Genomic DNA, 14,813 nt, shown 5'->3' with positions numbered 1-14,813 from the left:
CCAGCAGATAGTACCGGAGGGCACCGACTGCCCACCGGATGGCAAGGCACTCCCTCTCCACCGTGCTATATCTGGCCTCTCTTTCTGATAGTTTCCTGCTGATATACAGGACCGGATGGTCGGTGTCCCCCCGCTGCTGAGATAAAACGGCTCCCAGTCCTCTGCCCGACGCATCCGCCTGCAAACAAAACGGGATGGAAAAATCAGGCATGTGCAGTACCGGCTACTCGCAAAGGGCTTTACTTACCTTCTCGAATGCCTGCTGGCACTGCTCTGTCCACTGGACCAGATCTGGGGCACCTTTCCGGGTGAGGTCAGTTAGTGGGCTGGTCAGGTCCGCAAACCGGGGGACAAACCTCCAGTAGTAGCCCACCAGCCCCAAGAACTGCCTCACCTCCTTTTTCGTCTTCAGGGTCGGGCAGGCCGCAACTGCTGCGGTTTTATCTACCTGAGGCCGCACCTGGCCTTCCCCCAAGTGGTACGCCAGATACTGTATCTCCCTCCGGCCAACCGCGCACTTCGCCGGGTTGGCGGTGAGCCCCGCCCGCCTCAGGGACTCAAGTACCGCCCCCACTCTCTGCATATGCTCCGCCCTGCTGTTCCCCTGGATGATGACATCATCCAGATAGGCGGCGGCATATGCAGCGTGGGGTCGCAGCACCCGGTCCATGAGTCTCTGAAATGTGGCGGGCGCACCGAACAAGCCGAACGGAAGGGTCACGAACTGGTATAAACCTTCCGGAGTGGAGAATGCCGTTTTTTCCTTGGACTCTGGAGACAAGGGAATCTCCCAGTAGCCCTTAGTCAAATTCAGTGTAGTAAAAAAAACGAGCAGTGCCCAACCGGTCCAGGAGCTCGTCGACCCGGGGCATTGGATAGGCGTCAAACCGTGACACCTCATTCACCTGGCGGTAGTCCACACAGATCCGCACAGACCCATCTTTCTTACCTACCAGAACTATGGGGCTGAACCACGCACTGTGTGACTCTTCTATCACTCCCAATTCCAGCATGGCTTTTAATTCTTCCCGAACTACTTTGCGTTTGTGTTTGGGCAGCCTATAGGGCCGGGACCTCACCGTCATGCCTGGGCTGGTCTCTATGTGATGCTGGGTGAGAGTCGTGCGGCCTGGCAGGGGGGAGAACACGTCAGCAAAAAATTTTCTGCAATTTGGCCACGTCTGTTTTCTGTGACAGCGTAAGATGTTTATCATAGCGGAGAGGGGAGGGCCGGGAGGAGGGGGGAACCTCCCGCCCCAGCTCCTCGCTCTCCGCTATCGGCGTCACCATGGAGACGGGCTCCGCTTCCCTCCACCCTTTTAGTAGGTTGAGGTGGTATATTTGTGTTGCCTGACCTCGTAGTCCACGTCACCTACTCGTCGCGTGACCACAAAGGGTCCTTGCCACTTGGCGAGTAATTTGGAGCTTGATGTTGGGAGTAATACAAGTACTTTCTCTCCCGGTGAAAATTGTCTAAGTTGCGCCCCCCTGTTATACAGGCGCTGTTGACGTTCTTGGGCTTGGAGCAAATTCTCACGTGACAAGTGCCCTAATGTGCGAAGTTTTGCTCTCAAGTCCATGACGTACTGAATTTCGTTTATACTGGGGCTTGGACCTTCCTCCCAGCTTTCTTTAACTAGGTCCAGTACCCCATGCGGCTTCCTGCCGAACAACACTTCAAATGGAGAAAATCCTGTTGAGGCCTGGGGAACCTCCCGCACTGCAAATAACAGGGGATCCAACCATTTATGCCAATTTGGTTTGTCCTCGTGTACGAACTTCCGGATCATGGATTTCAAAGTTCTATTCATCCGCTCCACCAACCCATCTGTCTGTGGGTGGTAAACGGTAGTTCGAATAGATTTGATCCCCAATAAACCGTACAGCTCCTTTAACGTGCGTGACATAAAGGACGTGCCATGGTCAGTTAGAATCTCTTTCGGGATTCCAACCCGGGAGATAACTTGAAACAGTGCCTGCGCGACACTCTTTGCAGAGATTGAGCGCAGTGGCACTGCTTCGGGATAGCACGTTGCATAATCCACCAGGACTAGCGCAAAGCGATAACCCTGGGTGCTCGGGTGAAATGGCCCGACGAGGTCCATGCCAATTCGCTCAAATGGGACCTCTATCAGTGGTAATGGCCGCAAAGGGGCTCTAGGAGTGGCCGCTGGGTTGACTAGTTGACAGTCCGGGCAGGCCGCGCACCAACGGCGCACGTCTGCCCGAATGCCTGGCCAATAGAATCAGGCTATTATCCGATTAAGTGTTTTGTCATAGCCCATGTGTCCGGCCATCGGGTTAAAATGTGCCGCCTGGAAAATCATTTCCCGACGGCATTTTGGCACCAACAATTGGGTGATTTCCTCCCCTGTCTGAGTGTCACGGCTCACTCTGTACAATCTGTCCATAATCAATGCAAAGTGAGGGAAATCCCGCGTTATTCCCGGGCGAACCCGCTGTCCCATCAATCGAAATCACTTGGTCCCAGGTCGCGCACAGAGTGTCATCTCGAGACTGCTCGAGTGGAAAATCATCCATAAGGCGCCATTGGGGAACCGGGGAAACCTCCTGCGAAGTCCCCGCCGGCCCCCCTTCCCCCTCCTCCTCGGCAGCGTCGGATAATCTCGCGTCGCCGATGAGAACAGCGCGGGTATCCCCTTTCCCTACCGTCCGTGAACGCACCCCTGCACACTGCTTTATTAATCCCTTAAATCCCGACCAATTTGTTCCCAAGATTAAGGTGTGCGCCAGGCGCGAATTTACAGCCACCTTAACACTATGTTTTTCTCCTCTGAAAAAAATTTCCACCGGCACAACGGGGTACGCGTGAATATCCCCATGCACACATTTAACCCGCACCTGTGTAACCTTACTCAATACCCCGGGTCGAACCAGGTTTTGGTGAATCATGGACTGCTCGCAGCCCGAATCCACCATCGCCCGGTATATACTCCCTTGTATCCTTACCGGTACATAGTATGTCTCTCCCAGTCCGGGGGAGGATGCTGGAGGGTCGCCCACCAGGATCACCTGCCCCACCTCCATCGCTGGACACTCCCGTTGCAGGTGACCTAGACGTCGGCACCTCCAGCACACCTGCCCCGGCATTCGAGGCGCCGTTTGTGGGGGAAACGCAGTGTCTGCCGCGGCCTGGCCCTGAGGAGGAGAAAGCAGATTCATGTTGTTTTGTGGCCTTGGCCACGGCTGGGCTCCCTCTGCTGGTGGCGGGCGCATTCTGCGCGGCGCCGGTACTGGCCGCTCCGCTCCTCCTGCAGCCTTCTCCCGCTGTACCGCTAGGTGGTCCTCTGCCAAGGCTACCGCCGCTGCTACCCCTTGTGGCCGGTGGTAGCGGACCCATGCTGACGTTCGTGCCGGTATCGCCTCCAGGAATTGTTCGAGAATCAATTGTTCCATTACCTCTTCTGTTCTTCTGGGTTGCAGCCATCTTGTCGCCGCAACTTTTAATTGTTGGCCCAGGGCGAAAGGCCGCTCCTCCGGTCCAAGTCTCAAGTTCCGGAACCTTCGTCTGTGGTCCTCCTTGGATCTTCCCGTCCGGTCCAACACCGCCCTCCTCATGTCCCGGTAGCTCACTCAGGACACTAGTGGCAGGCTGAGCGCCGCTCGCTGCGCCTCTCCCGCCAGCAACGGTAACAGCCGCACCGCCCACTCCTCTTCTGGCCATGCGCATGATTTGGCTGTCGCCTCGAACATGTCCAAAAAGTTGTGGGGATCTTCCGTTTCCGCCATTCTGTGCATGTCCACTGCCGTCAACGCTGGCCTCGCTGCTGCGTGTGTCCCCACTTCGGCCTTCTCCGTCAGCACCTGCAGAATCTGGCTCTGCTGCGCTACCTGGCCCTGCATCGCCTCCATCTGCCGGTGGTTCGCGGTAGACATCTCTGCCAGTAGCTGCCCAAGTGCCTCTATGGAGCTTGGTGACAACATCATAGCTTTTTTTTTTTTTTTTTTGCGTTGGGTGCCAGTTGTAAGCTTTTTCCTACTCACAGTGCCACAGATCCACGCCAGAAGCCAGTTGCTCAGAGTTGACAGGGTTTTTAATATTGTTCTTCTCGTCCAAGTGCATTTTCATGTCGACTTTTCAGTCTCTCCAATCCTCTCACCTCCTCCTCTGCCGGCTGCTCATTCTTAAAGACAACAGTTGATTCGATTCACGCGTACCACCTGTGAAATCTAATCACCTGCCAGCTGCGTCTCGCCGTCCCGCCCATGCCACGCCCCCGTCTGAGGGTGCACTGTCTCCAGTAGCCCAGACGGGGTCGCTGACATTTACATCTGCAGTGTGCTGATCACAACCCCCCTCCACAAAAGCTTTGATTTATATTGTGTCTCTTCGATTAATCGTTTTATGAATAATAAAAATTGATCAAATTCAAACTTGAAACTTGAACTTTAAATAAGTTAAAGAATAGTTTCCGCACAGCCACTGAAAAAGACTGCACATTGTGGCGTGTGAAGTGCTGTGACCTGTTATTATTTTATATAGTCTAAAAAAACATTTTCAGTAGTGCACACATGTTATAATTACAATTTCAATGTTGATGATGTGCATTTATTATCAAAAACACTGAAAAATACTTGTTAATTTCCAAATGTTTTTGTTTACTTTAAACTAATCAAGAAATTACTAAATTCCTAAAATAATCAATAGTTGCAGTCCTATCGTTGTGTATTATTCTGCTATATACCATGTATAATATTGCTGCTTTCAGGCTTATAATGAGAGGAACTATCACATATTTTACCAAATGTGCGCCTGTGCAGACCTGCCACAATTCAGGGCACTCCAGCTGAGTAAGTGTGAATGTTTATCATCGACACACTTCAAGTCCATATTTTCACTGTAAAGATATTAAATTTTGTTCCTGCAGTGAGTGCCGTAGAGTTCCACTACACGGGCATGGGCGGTGATATTTTTATTGAAGGTGTAGATGACAGGAAAAGCATGGAGGAGACCCAGCGGACCTTCTCTTTGCTAGGTGACATTATAAATATGCCTCATTAGCCAGTACTTTTTAATGATAACTACTATATTCACATACTTTGACATTTTTTTGGCTTAGGACTGAATGAGGACTTTCAATCGGATGTCTTCAAAGTGCTGGCAGCCATTCTCCATATGGGAAATGTGGAAATAAAGAGCTTTGGTGATGACAGATCATCTATTTCTGTGAGTCTTTCACTAAGCTTTATTTTTAAACATCCCAATTTTCAGATGTCATATAAGGAATAATTGTGTTTGACTGGGTTAATTGGCAACACTAAATTGGCCCTAGTGTGTGAATGTGGTCTGTCTATCTGGCCCTTTGATGAGATAGCGACTTGTCCAGGGTGTACGATGCCTTCCATCCGAATGCAGCTGAGATAGGCTCCAGGACCCCCCGCGTCCCCGAACGGGACAAGCGGTAGAAAATGGATGGGTGGATGGATGGATTGCATGAGATTTGATGGCTACATTTTCTGCAAAGCTGTTTTATGTTACAGGTCACAGTTTGTACTAGTACTTAGGATGGACCAAAGTGTTTACTTTTTCCAACAATTTTGACTACTCTTTGACTCAAATGGTTGTTTGAAATGTACTTTATTATACTGTAATTGTGCTCTTATCTAAGGCAAGGCATTTTTTTATAGAGCACAATTTGTTCAAAAGGCAAATCAAAGTGCTTTTCAGAAAAATAAAAGGCAAAAATAAAAATATTTCAAATTCAAATCAGAAAATACATTTATAAAAACCATCAGACTTAATTCTGAATGAATCAATAAAGTACTATCTATCTATCTATCTATCTATCTATCTATCTATCTATCTATCTATCTATCTATCTATCTATCTATCTATCTATCTATCTATCTATCTATCTATCTAAAATTAGAATCAATCAAATAGTGTAGATAAAATAATTTCAGTTTTCATATGCAAAATCAAATATAAGTGTCTTCAGGCTGGATTTAAACATTGCCAATGTAGAGGCCCATCTCACATCTTCAGTTAAAGTTAAAAAGTTAAAGTACCACTGATAGTCACACACACACACTAGGTGTGGTGAAATTACTCTCTGCATTTAACCCATCCCCCTGTTCCACCCCCTGGGAGGTGAGGGGAGCAGTGAGCAGTCTTTGGTATGACTCGGCCGGGCTTTGAACTCACGACCTACCGATCTCAGGGCGGACACTTTAACCTCAAGGCCATTGAGATGGTTAAGACTATTTTAGATTTTAGAAGTATAAAACTGAAACATAGTTTCAACATGTTTGGTCCTCCTGACTTTGGGCACAAGCAGGAGACCACTCCCTAGGGTTATCAGAGCTTTAGATTGTTCATATAGCTCTAGCATGTCAGAGGTGTACTTTGACACAAGACCATGAAAATACTTGTATTTTCATGGTCTTGTGTCAAAGGAGAGACGTTTTAAAGTATATTCTCTTAGCAACAGGAAGCCAGTACAGTGACCTAAGCCCTGGACTAATATGATCCTATTTCCTGGTTCTAGCACCATTTTGGATTTACTGCGGCTGCTTTACAGCTCGTTTAGAAAGCCCAGTGAAAAGGACATTACAGTAGTCCAACCTGCTGTAGACAAAGGCAGGGATGAGTCCTTCTAGTCAGATTTAGACATTATTCCTCTGATTTTGGCAATGCTGTTAAAGTTCAAGTCTTAGTCCATAATTACCCCTGGATTACTAACCTGGTTATTAGGTTTCAGTGAGAGGGTCCCAGGGTGACGAACAATAGTTTATCTTTTTTTCTGTGGGCCAAAAAAAGATTTCAGTTTTGTCTGAGTTTAGCTGAAGAAAATTGTTTTGCATCCACACACTGATTTGTTCCACACAGCGAAAAAGTGATTCAAAAGGCCGACGTTTACCTGTCGTCAGTGACGCATAAATTTGAGTGTCATATGCATAGTTGTGGTAAGACACATTGAAGCTGCGTATTAGCTGGCCAAGAGGCAGCATGTACCAGTTGAACAACAGGGGTCTTAAAATCGAGCCCTGAGGAACCCCACAGGTCATAGCAATTGGTCAGAGACACAATTGCCAATCTCAACAAAGTTTGTCCTGTGATCGAGATTGGACTTGAGACGGTTAAGAATAGAAACGGATATTCCCACCCAGTTTTCTAACCTCTGTGTTAAGATGGTATGGTCAACTGTGTCAAAGGCTGCGCTCAGGTGCAGCAGAACCAAGACTGTGACTTTTCCTGCATCTGTGTATCATTTGTCACCTTGATCAGAGCTGTTTCAGTGCTGTGGTGGGGCCTCAAGCCTAATTGAAAATACCAAACACATTGTTAAACAGGGGAAAGTCACTAATTTGTTGGTGTACAACTTTTACTAGGACTTTGCCCAAAAATGGTAGGTTTGATATGGGCTGATAATTGTTCAGAAATATGGCATCAAGACTACTCTTCCTTAGGAGGGGCTCAATGAGAGAAGTTTTAATGCCTTTGGAAATGTTCCAGTCTGAAGTGAGATGGTAATTGGACGAGCAAATTGTTGTAACAAACTGCTCAGCACAGATTTTAGAAATCTAGTGGGTCGGCAGCATGTTGATGGACTCAGACTGTGGTTAATTTCTTCTTGCATATTGGAATGCACGGAAACAATTATGTCTATCAAGTTACGTTTTAATCATCTAAAACTATAAATTTGAAATTATGTTTTGTGTGTTTTCAATGGTACAGAATTGTACTGACTCATTAATGGTTTTGAAAGTTTCTATTAACATCTAGGTAATTTAAAACAACATTGTGTGGTGGTGAGAAATTAAAAACACTTCATTGACATTTTGATACCAAACAAAAAAAAAACATTATATTTTGCCAGTCTCATGTAGTTTAAGTTTAGTCAAAAATCAGCAATACCTTGTATGTTGCAGTTGTACACCGTTGCAGGGTACAACTACGTTAATAAACTGCTGGACTGTTAAATTACCGCATTGACATGAATATTAGACGACTCTGAAATTAGGACAGCCAAATCAGTGAAAAAACAACTGGCAGTGTGAGAAACAGGAAGAAAAGCTGAGAAGTCATTTGTTACCAACTGTTGGTTTTATATAACATAATATAATGCCTATATAACATTTTTTTCAGACTTTTTTTCTATGGAAAAAAAAATCTCATATTCAGCTTAATATTGTAATACTTCTTTTACATTCGAAATTATGCATCATTTTAATTTATCTAAATACTGTAGATGTTCTGCTACGCCTGCAATGATTAATTGACATAATTGATATCATCGATTATGAAAATTCATTCACAAAGATTTGCTATTGTCGACTAATCACTTAATAAAATCCTAATTGATAAACCACCGAGAATGTTCATATTTACACTTCTATTCCTTTTGGTCAATCATTGCAGCGAAATAACCCTAACAGTAGCGGATAAAAATACTTTTTGCACTAATTGTCATGTTTACAGGACATTGCAGTTTAAGTCTGTTGATTTATTTTCACTTTACTTTCTGCGACATACATAGTAAAACCATTTGTTTCTCAGTCATATATGTTTCTTTTGAAACACTTAAATTTACTTTAATAGTTTATTTTTCTCTTTCTTTATTTTCTTTATCTTTTAAATTGTAATTTTACTGCCTTTTTTACGTCATGGCCGGGGGACTACAGATGAAAACTAGCCATCTTTGTAGTTATTTGTTTTATGAAATTGCATTGTCACATGTTAAATAAACAAATCTTAATCTTAACCATTTTACAATGTTTCATACAAGAATGGATTTGCATCACTTTTAGCCCAGCGACACACACCTCCTCATCGTCTGTGACCTGTTGGGTGTGCGTGCAGACAAGTTGGTGCAATGGCTGTGCAATCGGAGACTTGTGCTTGTGGCGGAGAAGGTGGTAAAACCGTTGCACAAGGACCGTGCGGTGAATTCCAGAGATGCCCTCGCCAAGCGGATCTATGCTTATTTGTTTGACTGCATCATCAACAGGATTAACCGGGCACTGCAGGTGCCTGGGAAGCAGCATGCTTTTATAGGCGTTTTGGACATCTATGGGTAATTAAAATTACAAATGTCTTCAAGATTTTTTAAATGTTTAATTTTAAATGTCTCTCAACTCATTTTTTGGCAGCTTTGAGACGTTTGACATCAACAGTTTTGAGCAGTTTTGCATCAACTATGCCAACGAGAAGCTGCAGCAGCAGTTTAACTTGGTATGCATCACTATTATCAAGCACCTAACCCTCCACCCTCCTCTTGAGCAAACAATTTTGTCTTATTTTTTTTCCCCAGCATGTGTTTAAACTGGAGCAAGAGGAGTACATGAAAGAAGACATCCCATGGACGTTAATAGATTTCTATGACAACCAGCCAGCCATTGACTTGATTGAAGCTAAAATGGGAATCCTTGACTTGCTAAATGAAGAATGTTTGGTACTTAGAAATGTTCTATGATTGCAATTTTGCTTCTCTCTAAACAATGTTCCTCATATATACTTTTTATTTTACAGTTTCCTCAAGGCACAGATCAAAGCTGGCTGCAGAAACTATACAACTACCTTGGTAGCAAGCCCTTGTTTGAGAGGCCCAAGATGTCGAATGAAACCTTTGTGGTACAACACTTTGCAGACAAGGTCTGAACACATTCTTAATGCACGAAAGGTATTTTCTTAAGGGCATGGAAGAAAATAAATCAAGCTTCATCCAACCCTTGCAGCTACAGTAGAGAAGCTTGCTCTATTCTGGAAAGACTTTATGCAAGATTTAAGGGTGTTTAAGTGGGATTTTTATGTCCATTTGTGTCGCTGGTGTTAGGGCAACTGGCATGCCATCTCCGTTCATACAAAAAGGGTTTGATGGGGTTGAGGCCAGAATATGTAAGTCTTTCCATTACAAAGTAACAAGAAAAAAATATGGACAAACCCCATGATGATTGGTTTGTTTACGAATGAGAAAATCCATAATGATTGGTTGGTTTACGTGTGAGGAAATCCATGATGATTGATTGGTTTGCGCATGATGAGTCACAACTGCTCAGCAGCCTAAACAGAGAAGCCCAGACTTCCCTCTCCCTAGCCACTTCGTCCAGCTCTTCCCAGGGAATCCCGAGGTGGTCCCAGGCCAGCCGGTAGACATGGTCTTCCCATCATGTCCTGGGTCTTCCCCGTGGCCTCGGACGTGCCCTAAACACCTCCCTAGGGAGGCGTCCGGGTAATATCCTGACCAGATGCCTAAACCACCTCATCTGGCTCCTCTTGAAAGCAGCGGCTTTACTTTGAGTTCGTCCCAGATGATGGACCTTCTCACCCAATCTCTAAGAGAGAGCCCTGCCACGCAACTAAATAAACTCATTTTAGCTGCTTGTACCCGTGAGCTTGTCCTTTCGATCGTAAACCAAAGCTCATGACCATAGGTGAGGATGGGAACATAGATCGACCGGTAAATTGAGAGCTTTGCCCTCTCAGCTCCTTCTTTACCACAACGGATCGATAAAGTTTCTGCCTGTCCATCTCCCAATCAACTCTTCCCTCACTCATTAACTAGACTATGAGGTACTTAAACTCCTCCACTTGGGGCAAGATCTCTATCTCAACTCGAAGATGGCACTCCACCCTTTTTCGGGGGAGAACCATGGACTCGGACTGGGAGGGGCTGATTCTCATCCTAGTCGCTTCACACTCGGCTGCGAACCGATCCAGTGAGAGCTGAAGATCCCGGCTAAATGAAGCCATCAGGACCACATTATCTGCAAAAAGCAGACACCTAATCCTGCAGCCAGCAAACCGGATCCCCTCAACGCCGTGACTCTGCCTAGAAATTCTGTCCATAAAAGTTATGAACAGAATCTGAGACCAAGGGCAGCCCTGGCGGAGTCCAACCCTCACTGAAAATGAGTCTAATTTAAGGCCGGCAATGTGGACCAAGCTCTGATCATACAGGGAACAGACCGCCACAATCAGACAGTCCAATACTACCATGCTCTATGAGGACTTCCTGAGGGACACAGTAGAATGCCTTTTCCAAGTCCACAAAGCACATGTAAACTGGTTGGGCAAACTCCCATGCACCCTCAAAGACCTTGCCGAGAGTATAGAGCTAGTCCACAGTTACAGGACCAGGAAGAAAAACCACACTGCTCCTTCTGAGTCTGAAGTTCAACTATTCGGCTTAGCCTCCTCTCCAGTACACCTGAATAGACCTGACTGGGAAGGCTGAGGAATGTGATCCCACAATAAATGGGTTGTACTTGTATAGCGCTTTTCTACCTTCAAGGTACTCAAAGCGCTTTGACATTACTTCCACATTTACCCATTCACACACACATTCAAACACTGATGGAGGGAGCTGCCATGCAAGGCGCCAACCAGCACCCATCAGGAGCAAGGGTGAAGTGACTTGCTCAGGACACAACGGACGTGACGAGGTTGGTACTAGGTGGGATTTGAACCAGGGACCCTCGGGTTGCGCACGGCCACTCTTCCACTGCGCCACGCCGTAATGGGAACAAACCCTCCGGTTCCCCTTCTTAAACAGAGGAACCTCCATCCCGGTCTGCCAATCCAGAGGTACTGTCCCCAATGTCCACACAATGTTGCAGTGTCTTGTCAACCAAGACAGCCCCACAGCATCCAGATTTTTAAGGAACTCCGGGCAGAGGTTGCCGAGGTAGTTTAAAGGTCCTCGGTGGCAACCTCCGCCCGAGAAATAGGAGAGCCCACCATAGATTTCCCAGGCACTGCTTCCTCATAGGAAGATATGTAGGTGGGATTGAGGAGGTCTTCGAAGTGTTCCCTCCACCAATCCACAGCATCCACAGTCGAGGTCAGCAGCAAATTATCCTCACCATACACGGTGTTGACTGTGCACTCCTTCACCCTCCTGAGGCGGGGAATGGGGGTCCAGAATCGCTTTGAAGCTGTCCGGAAATCGTTTTCCATGGCTTCCCCCGAACTCCTCCGATGTCCTCCTGAGGTGGGGAATGGGGGTCCAGAATCGCTTTGAAGCTGTCCGGAAATCGTTTACCATGGCTTCCCCCGAACTCCTCCGATGTCCGCGTTTTTGCCTCCGTAACCGCCAAAGCCGCACACTGCTTGGCCTGTCTGTACCTGTCCGCTGCCTCCGTAGTCCCATGAGCCAAAGGCAGCCGTTAAGACTCTTTCTTCAGCCTGATAGCATCGGTTCTAGTATTACCCCCATGACAAGCACCAACCACCTTGCAGCTACACCTACGATCGGCCGCCTCGACAATGGAGGTACGGAAAATGATCCACTCAGACTCAATATCCAGCGCCTCCCTCGTGACGTGTGAAAGTTCTTTTGGAGGTGGCAATTGAACCTCTCTCGGACAGGAGACTCCGCTAGACGTTCCCAGCAGACTCTCACAATGCGTTTGGCCCTGCCAGTTCTGTCCGGCATCCTCCTCCACAGTCGGAGCCAACTCATCACCAGGTGGTGATCGGTAGAAAGCTCCGACCCTCTCTTCCCCAGAGTGTCCAAAACATAAGGCCGCAAATCCGATGACACAACTGCAAAGTCGATCATGGAACTATTTTTCCTGTTCATGTAAAGATGGAGCTTGTTAATGTCCGTTTTGTGAGACAATTTTTTTCTAGGTTATTGCCATTTTGCCACTGTGTTCTCAGGGCATCTAATTGATCGTAACTGAATGGTTTGGTTTGTCTTGGAATATTTTTTGCCTCTCATCTAAGTAGGCTTAATCAGTTCATGCTCATAGACTTAGATTGATCAAATTTAATCTTATACTCAGATTACTCAGATCTAGTCAGACTACATTGTGGAACTATAATTATGACGTCTTCTTAGATAATCCAAACAGTCGACTTGTGATTGATTGAATGCCCTAAGAATACAATAACCTGGATGGATGACAACATGCATAGACTTTTCCGCTGTGTTTTCTGTTGAAACAGTAGTTTATCCTGTGCAGAAAAGTCCAATAGAACATTTAGATTTTGGTGTTTATTTATTATCATTATTTAACTGCCTGTTAATTTGTTTACAGTGCCCCCCCCCTCATTTTGTACATTGTACTGCAACTTTTCAAGTTAAAAAAATGTTAAAATCCAGAGCAAAACCAAACACCAAATCATTAAAAAACTGAAGTAATTGTTTTCTATAAGAAATAATGTAAATCCAATTAAATAATTTAAAACACTGAAAAATATGAACGCAAAATACATTTTATAGAGAGTAATTATAGTTCTACATGCAATGCAAATTACAAATAAATGACGCATTAAATTGATAAATGAACATTTGATATAATTTTATTGGAGACTCTTGTTGGCGAAGACAGTAATCAGAATCAGAATAATTTTTATTTGTCCGTTCCAACATGTACAAGACACATCAGAACTGAAATTATATTTTCGGCACAGTCCCGCTAAGAGCAGACATACGTTAAAGGGAAGGGACAAGACGAGACCGCCGACGGATCAGCCGGTTACAGCGCTCCTTAAAAAGATAAGAAAAGGGTGACATTAGGAGATGGGGGAGGGGGGAGTAGAAAAATATCAGTCCAAGGCTAGACCCTCAGGAGAGGTCTAGCCTGAGTCCAAGGAAAAAAACCTCACATAGCATGGCACACATTAAACATACATATATCACACCAACTTGCAACAGAGGGAGGGGTGGGTTTGCACCGTCACGCTGTTCTCTCTATAGCGCCGCTCAGCCATCCACAACCCCAGAGGAGATAAGCGGTGGTGAGGGTGTTGATTCAAGGGTAGGGGTCATGTGTGTGCGTATATGCCCAATTAACTCGGGAGAGGTGGTAAATGTTTTTGTATGGCTGAGGCCGATAAAGTTCGGCTACAGATGTTGACAAAAAGGAAGGTCAAAAGCGTCTATCTTGAGGAGTCTTCGAAAGATTTCCTTCAAAACAGCCTGTACCATGCCAAGGCCATTCAGGGAGTCCAAATCGTAGATAAAAAGTTGTTTCCCATCGAGAAGACAAAATATTGACTTATCTTCTCTGTTTTCCATGCTGGATCTCTTTCAGTTCCAATTAATTATTCCTTCTCTGCAAACTTTTCCAAGATGAGATCCATTTTGCGATTCAACTCAGAAATCGCACAAGTCTGTGTTCCCACAGCCCTACCCAATCCTTCCATTGCGTTGAACAGCCGTTGGGCCCCTTGAGTGGCTGCCGTCGTCTTCCGAATTTGTCGATACACCAGAGCAATGCCCAGCCCAATCAGCAAGTGCCCCGTGAGCACAGCTCCAAATAGGTAGATGTCTTCGTCGTCCTCGATGGAAAGAGCTAAGAGGCACATGATCCTCCATGAGTTCCAGGAGTCCCGCACGTAACCCACAGCGATGGTTCCATCAGGGCAGCCAGGCTCCCCCGAACCTCTGTTTCTTGTCGAAAAGACTGTGTCAATTGCGTCAAGAGTCCAGCTGATCATATTCATATTGAAATTTTGATTAGAGGACAGCGCAAAGAAAGAGGCTTTTAAAAAGTTCAGACAAGGACAAAGACAAAGAGAGCAAGTAGGGAAGGAGGGAATGGAGAATGCGACCGCCCTCACCAGAATAAGCCGGAAGAAGAGAGTCGCAAACCCCACCTTGGTGCTTTGTTAATTACGTTTTTGTTTTTTTTATTCAACAGTGTTTCTCACCTTTTTTAATTAAGTGTTGGTATGCTCAACTTTCTTTGGCCCCATGGTATCATACTTTGCAGTTGAACTTAATAAAAAAAACATCAACGCTTGGGATTGGGATTCTTTGTTTGGCAGAATAACACGCGGGCGAGCAGAAAGGTTTGTTATGTGCAATGTTTGGTCCCACGAGAACCAAAATGGCATACAA

General features: G+C 45.8%; 1 protein-coding gene across 2 annotated transcripts in view; it reads left to right on the top strand.

The window, feature by feature from the left end:
- Positions 1-14,813, top strand: part of myo5c (myosin VC) — a 44,456-nt gene that overhangs the window by 9,675 nt on the left and 19,968 nt on the right. For both annotated transcript variants that reach the window (XM_061917282.1, XM_061917281.1), the window contains exons 7-13: positions 4,731-4,812; positions 4,890-4,997; positions 5,082-5,188; positions 8,773-9,038; positions 9,115-9,196; positions 9,276-9,416; positions 9,494-9,616. In XM_061917282.1, the coding sequence (XP_061773266.1) occupies positions 4,731-4,812; positions 4,890-4,997; positions 5,082-5,188; positions 8,773-9,038; positions 9,115-9,196; positions 9,276-9,416; positions 9,494-9,616 (909 nt within the window). The remainder of the gene's footprint in view (positions 1-4,730; positions 4,813-4,889; positions 4,998-5,081; positions 5,189-8,772; positions 9,039-9,114; positions 9,197-9,275; positions 9,417-9,493; positions 9,617-14,813) is intronic.

The sequence above is a fragment of the Nerophis ophidion genome, linkage group LG12, assembly GCF_033978795.1.
Source record: "Nerophis ophidion isolate RoL-2023_Sa linkage group LG12, RoL_Noph_v1.0, whole genome shotgun sequence".
Classification (NCBI taxonomy): domain Eukaryota; kingdom Metazoa; phylum Chordata; class Actinopteri; order Syngnathiformes; family Syngnathidae; genus Nerophis; species Nerophis ophidion.
The sequence above is the reverse complement of the archived record's forward strand: the minus strand, read 5'-3'. Positions and strand labels throughout refer to the sequence as shown.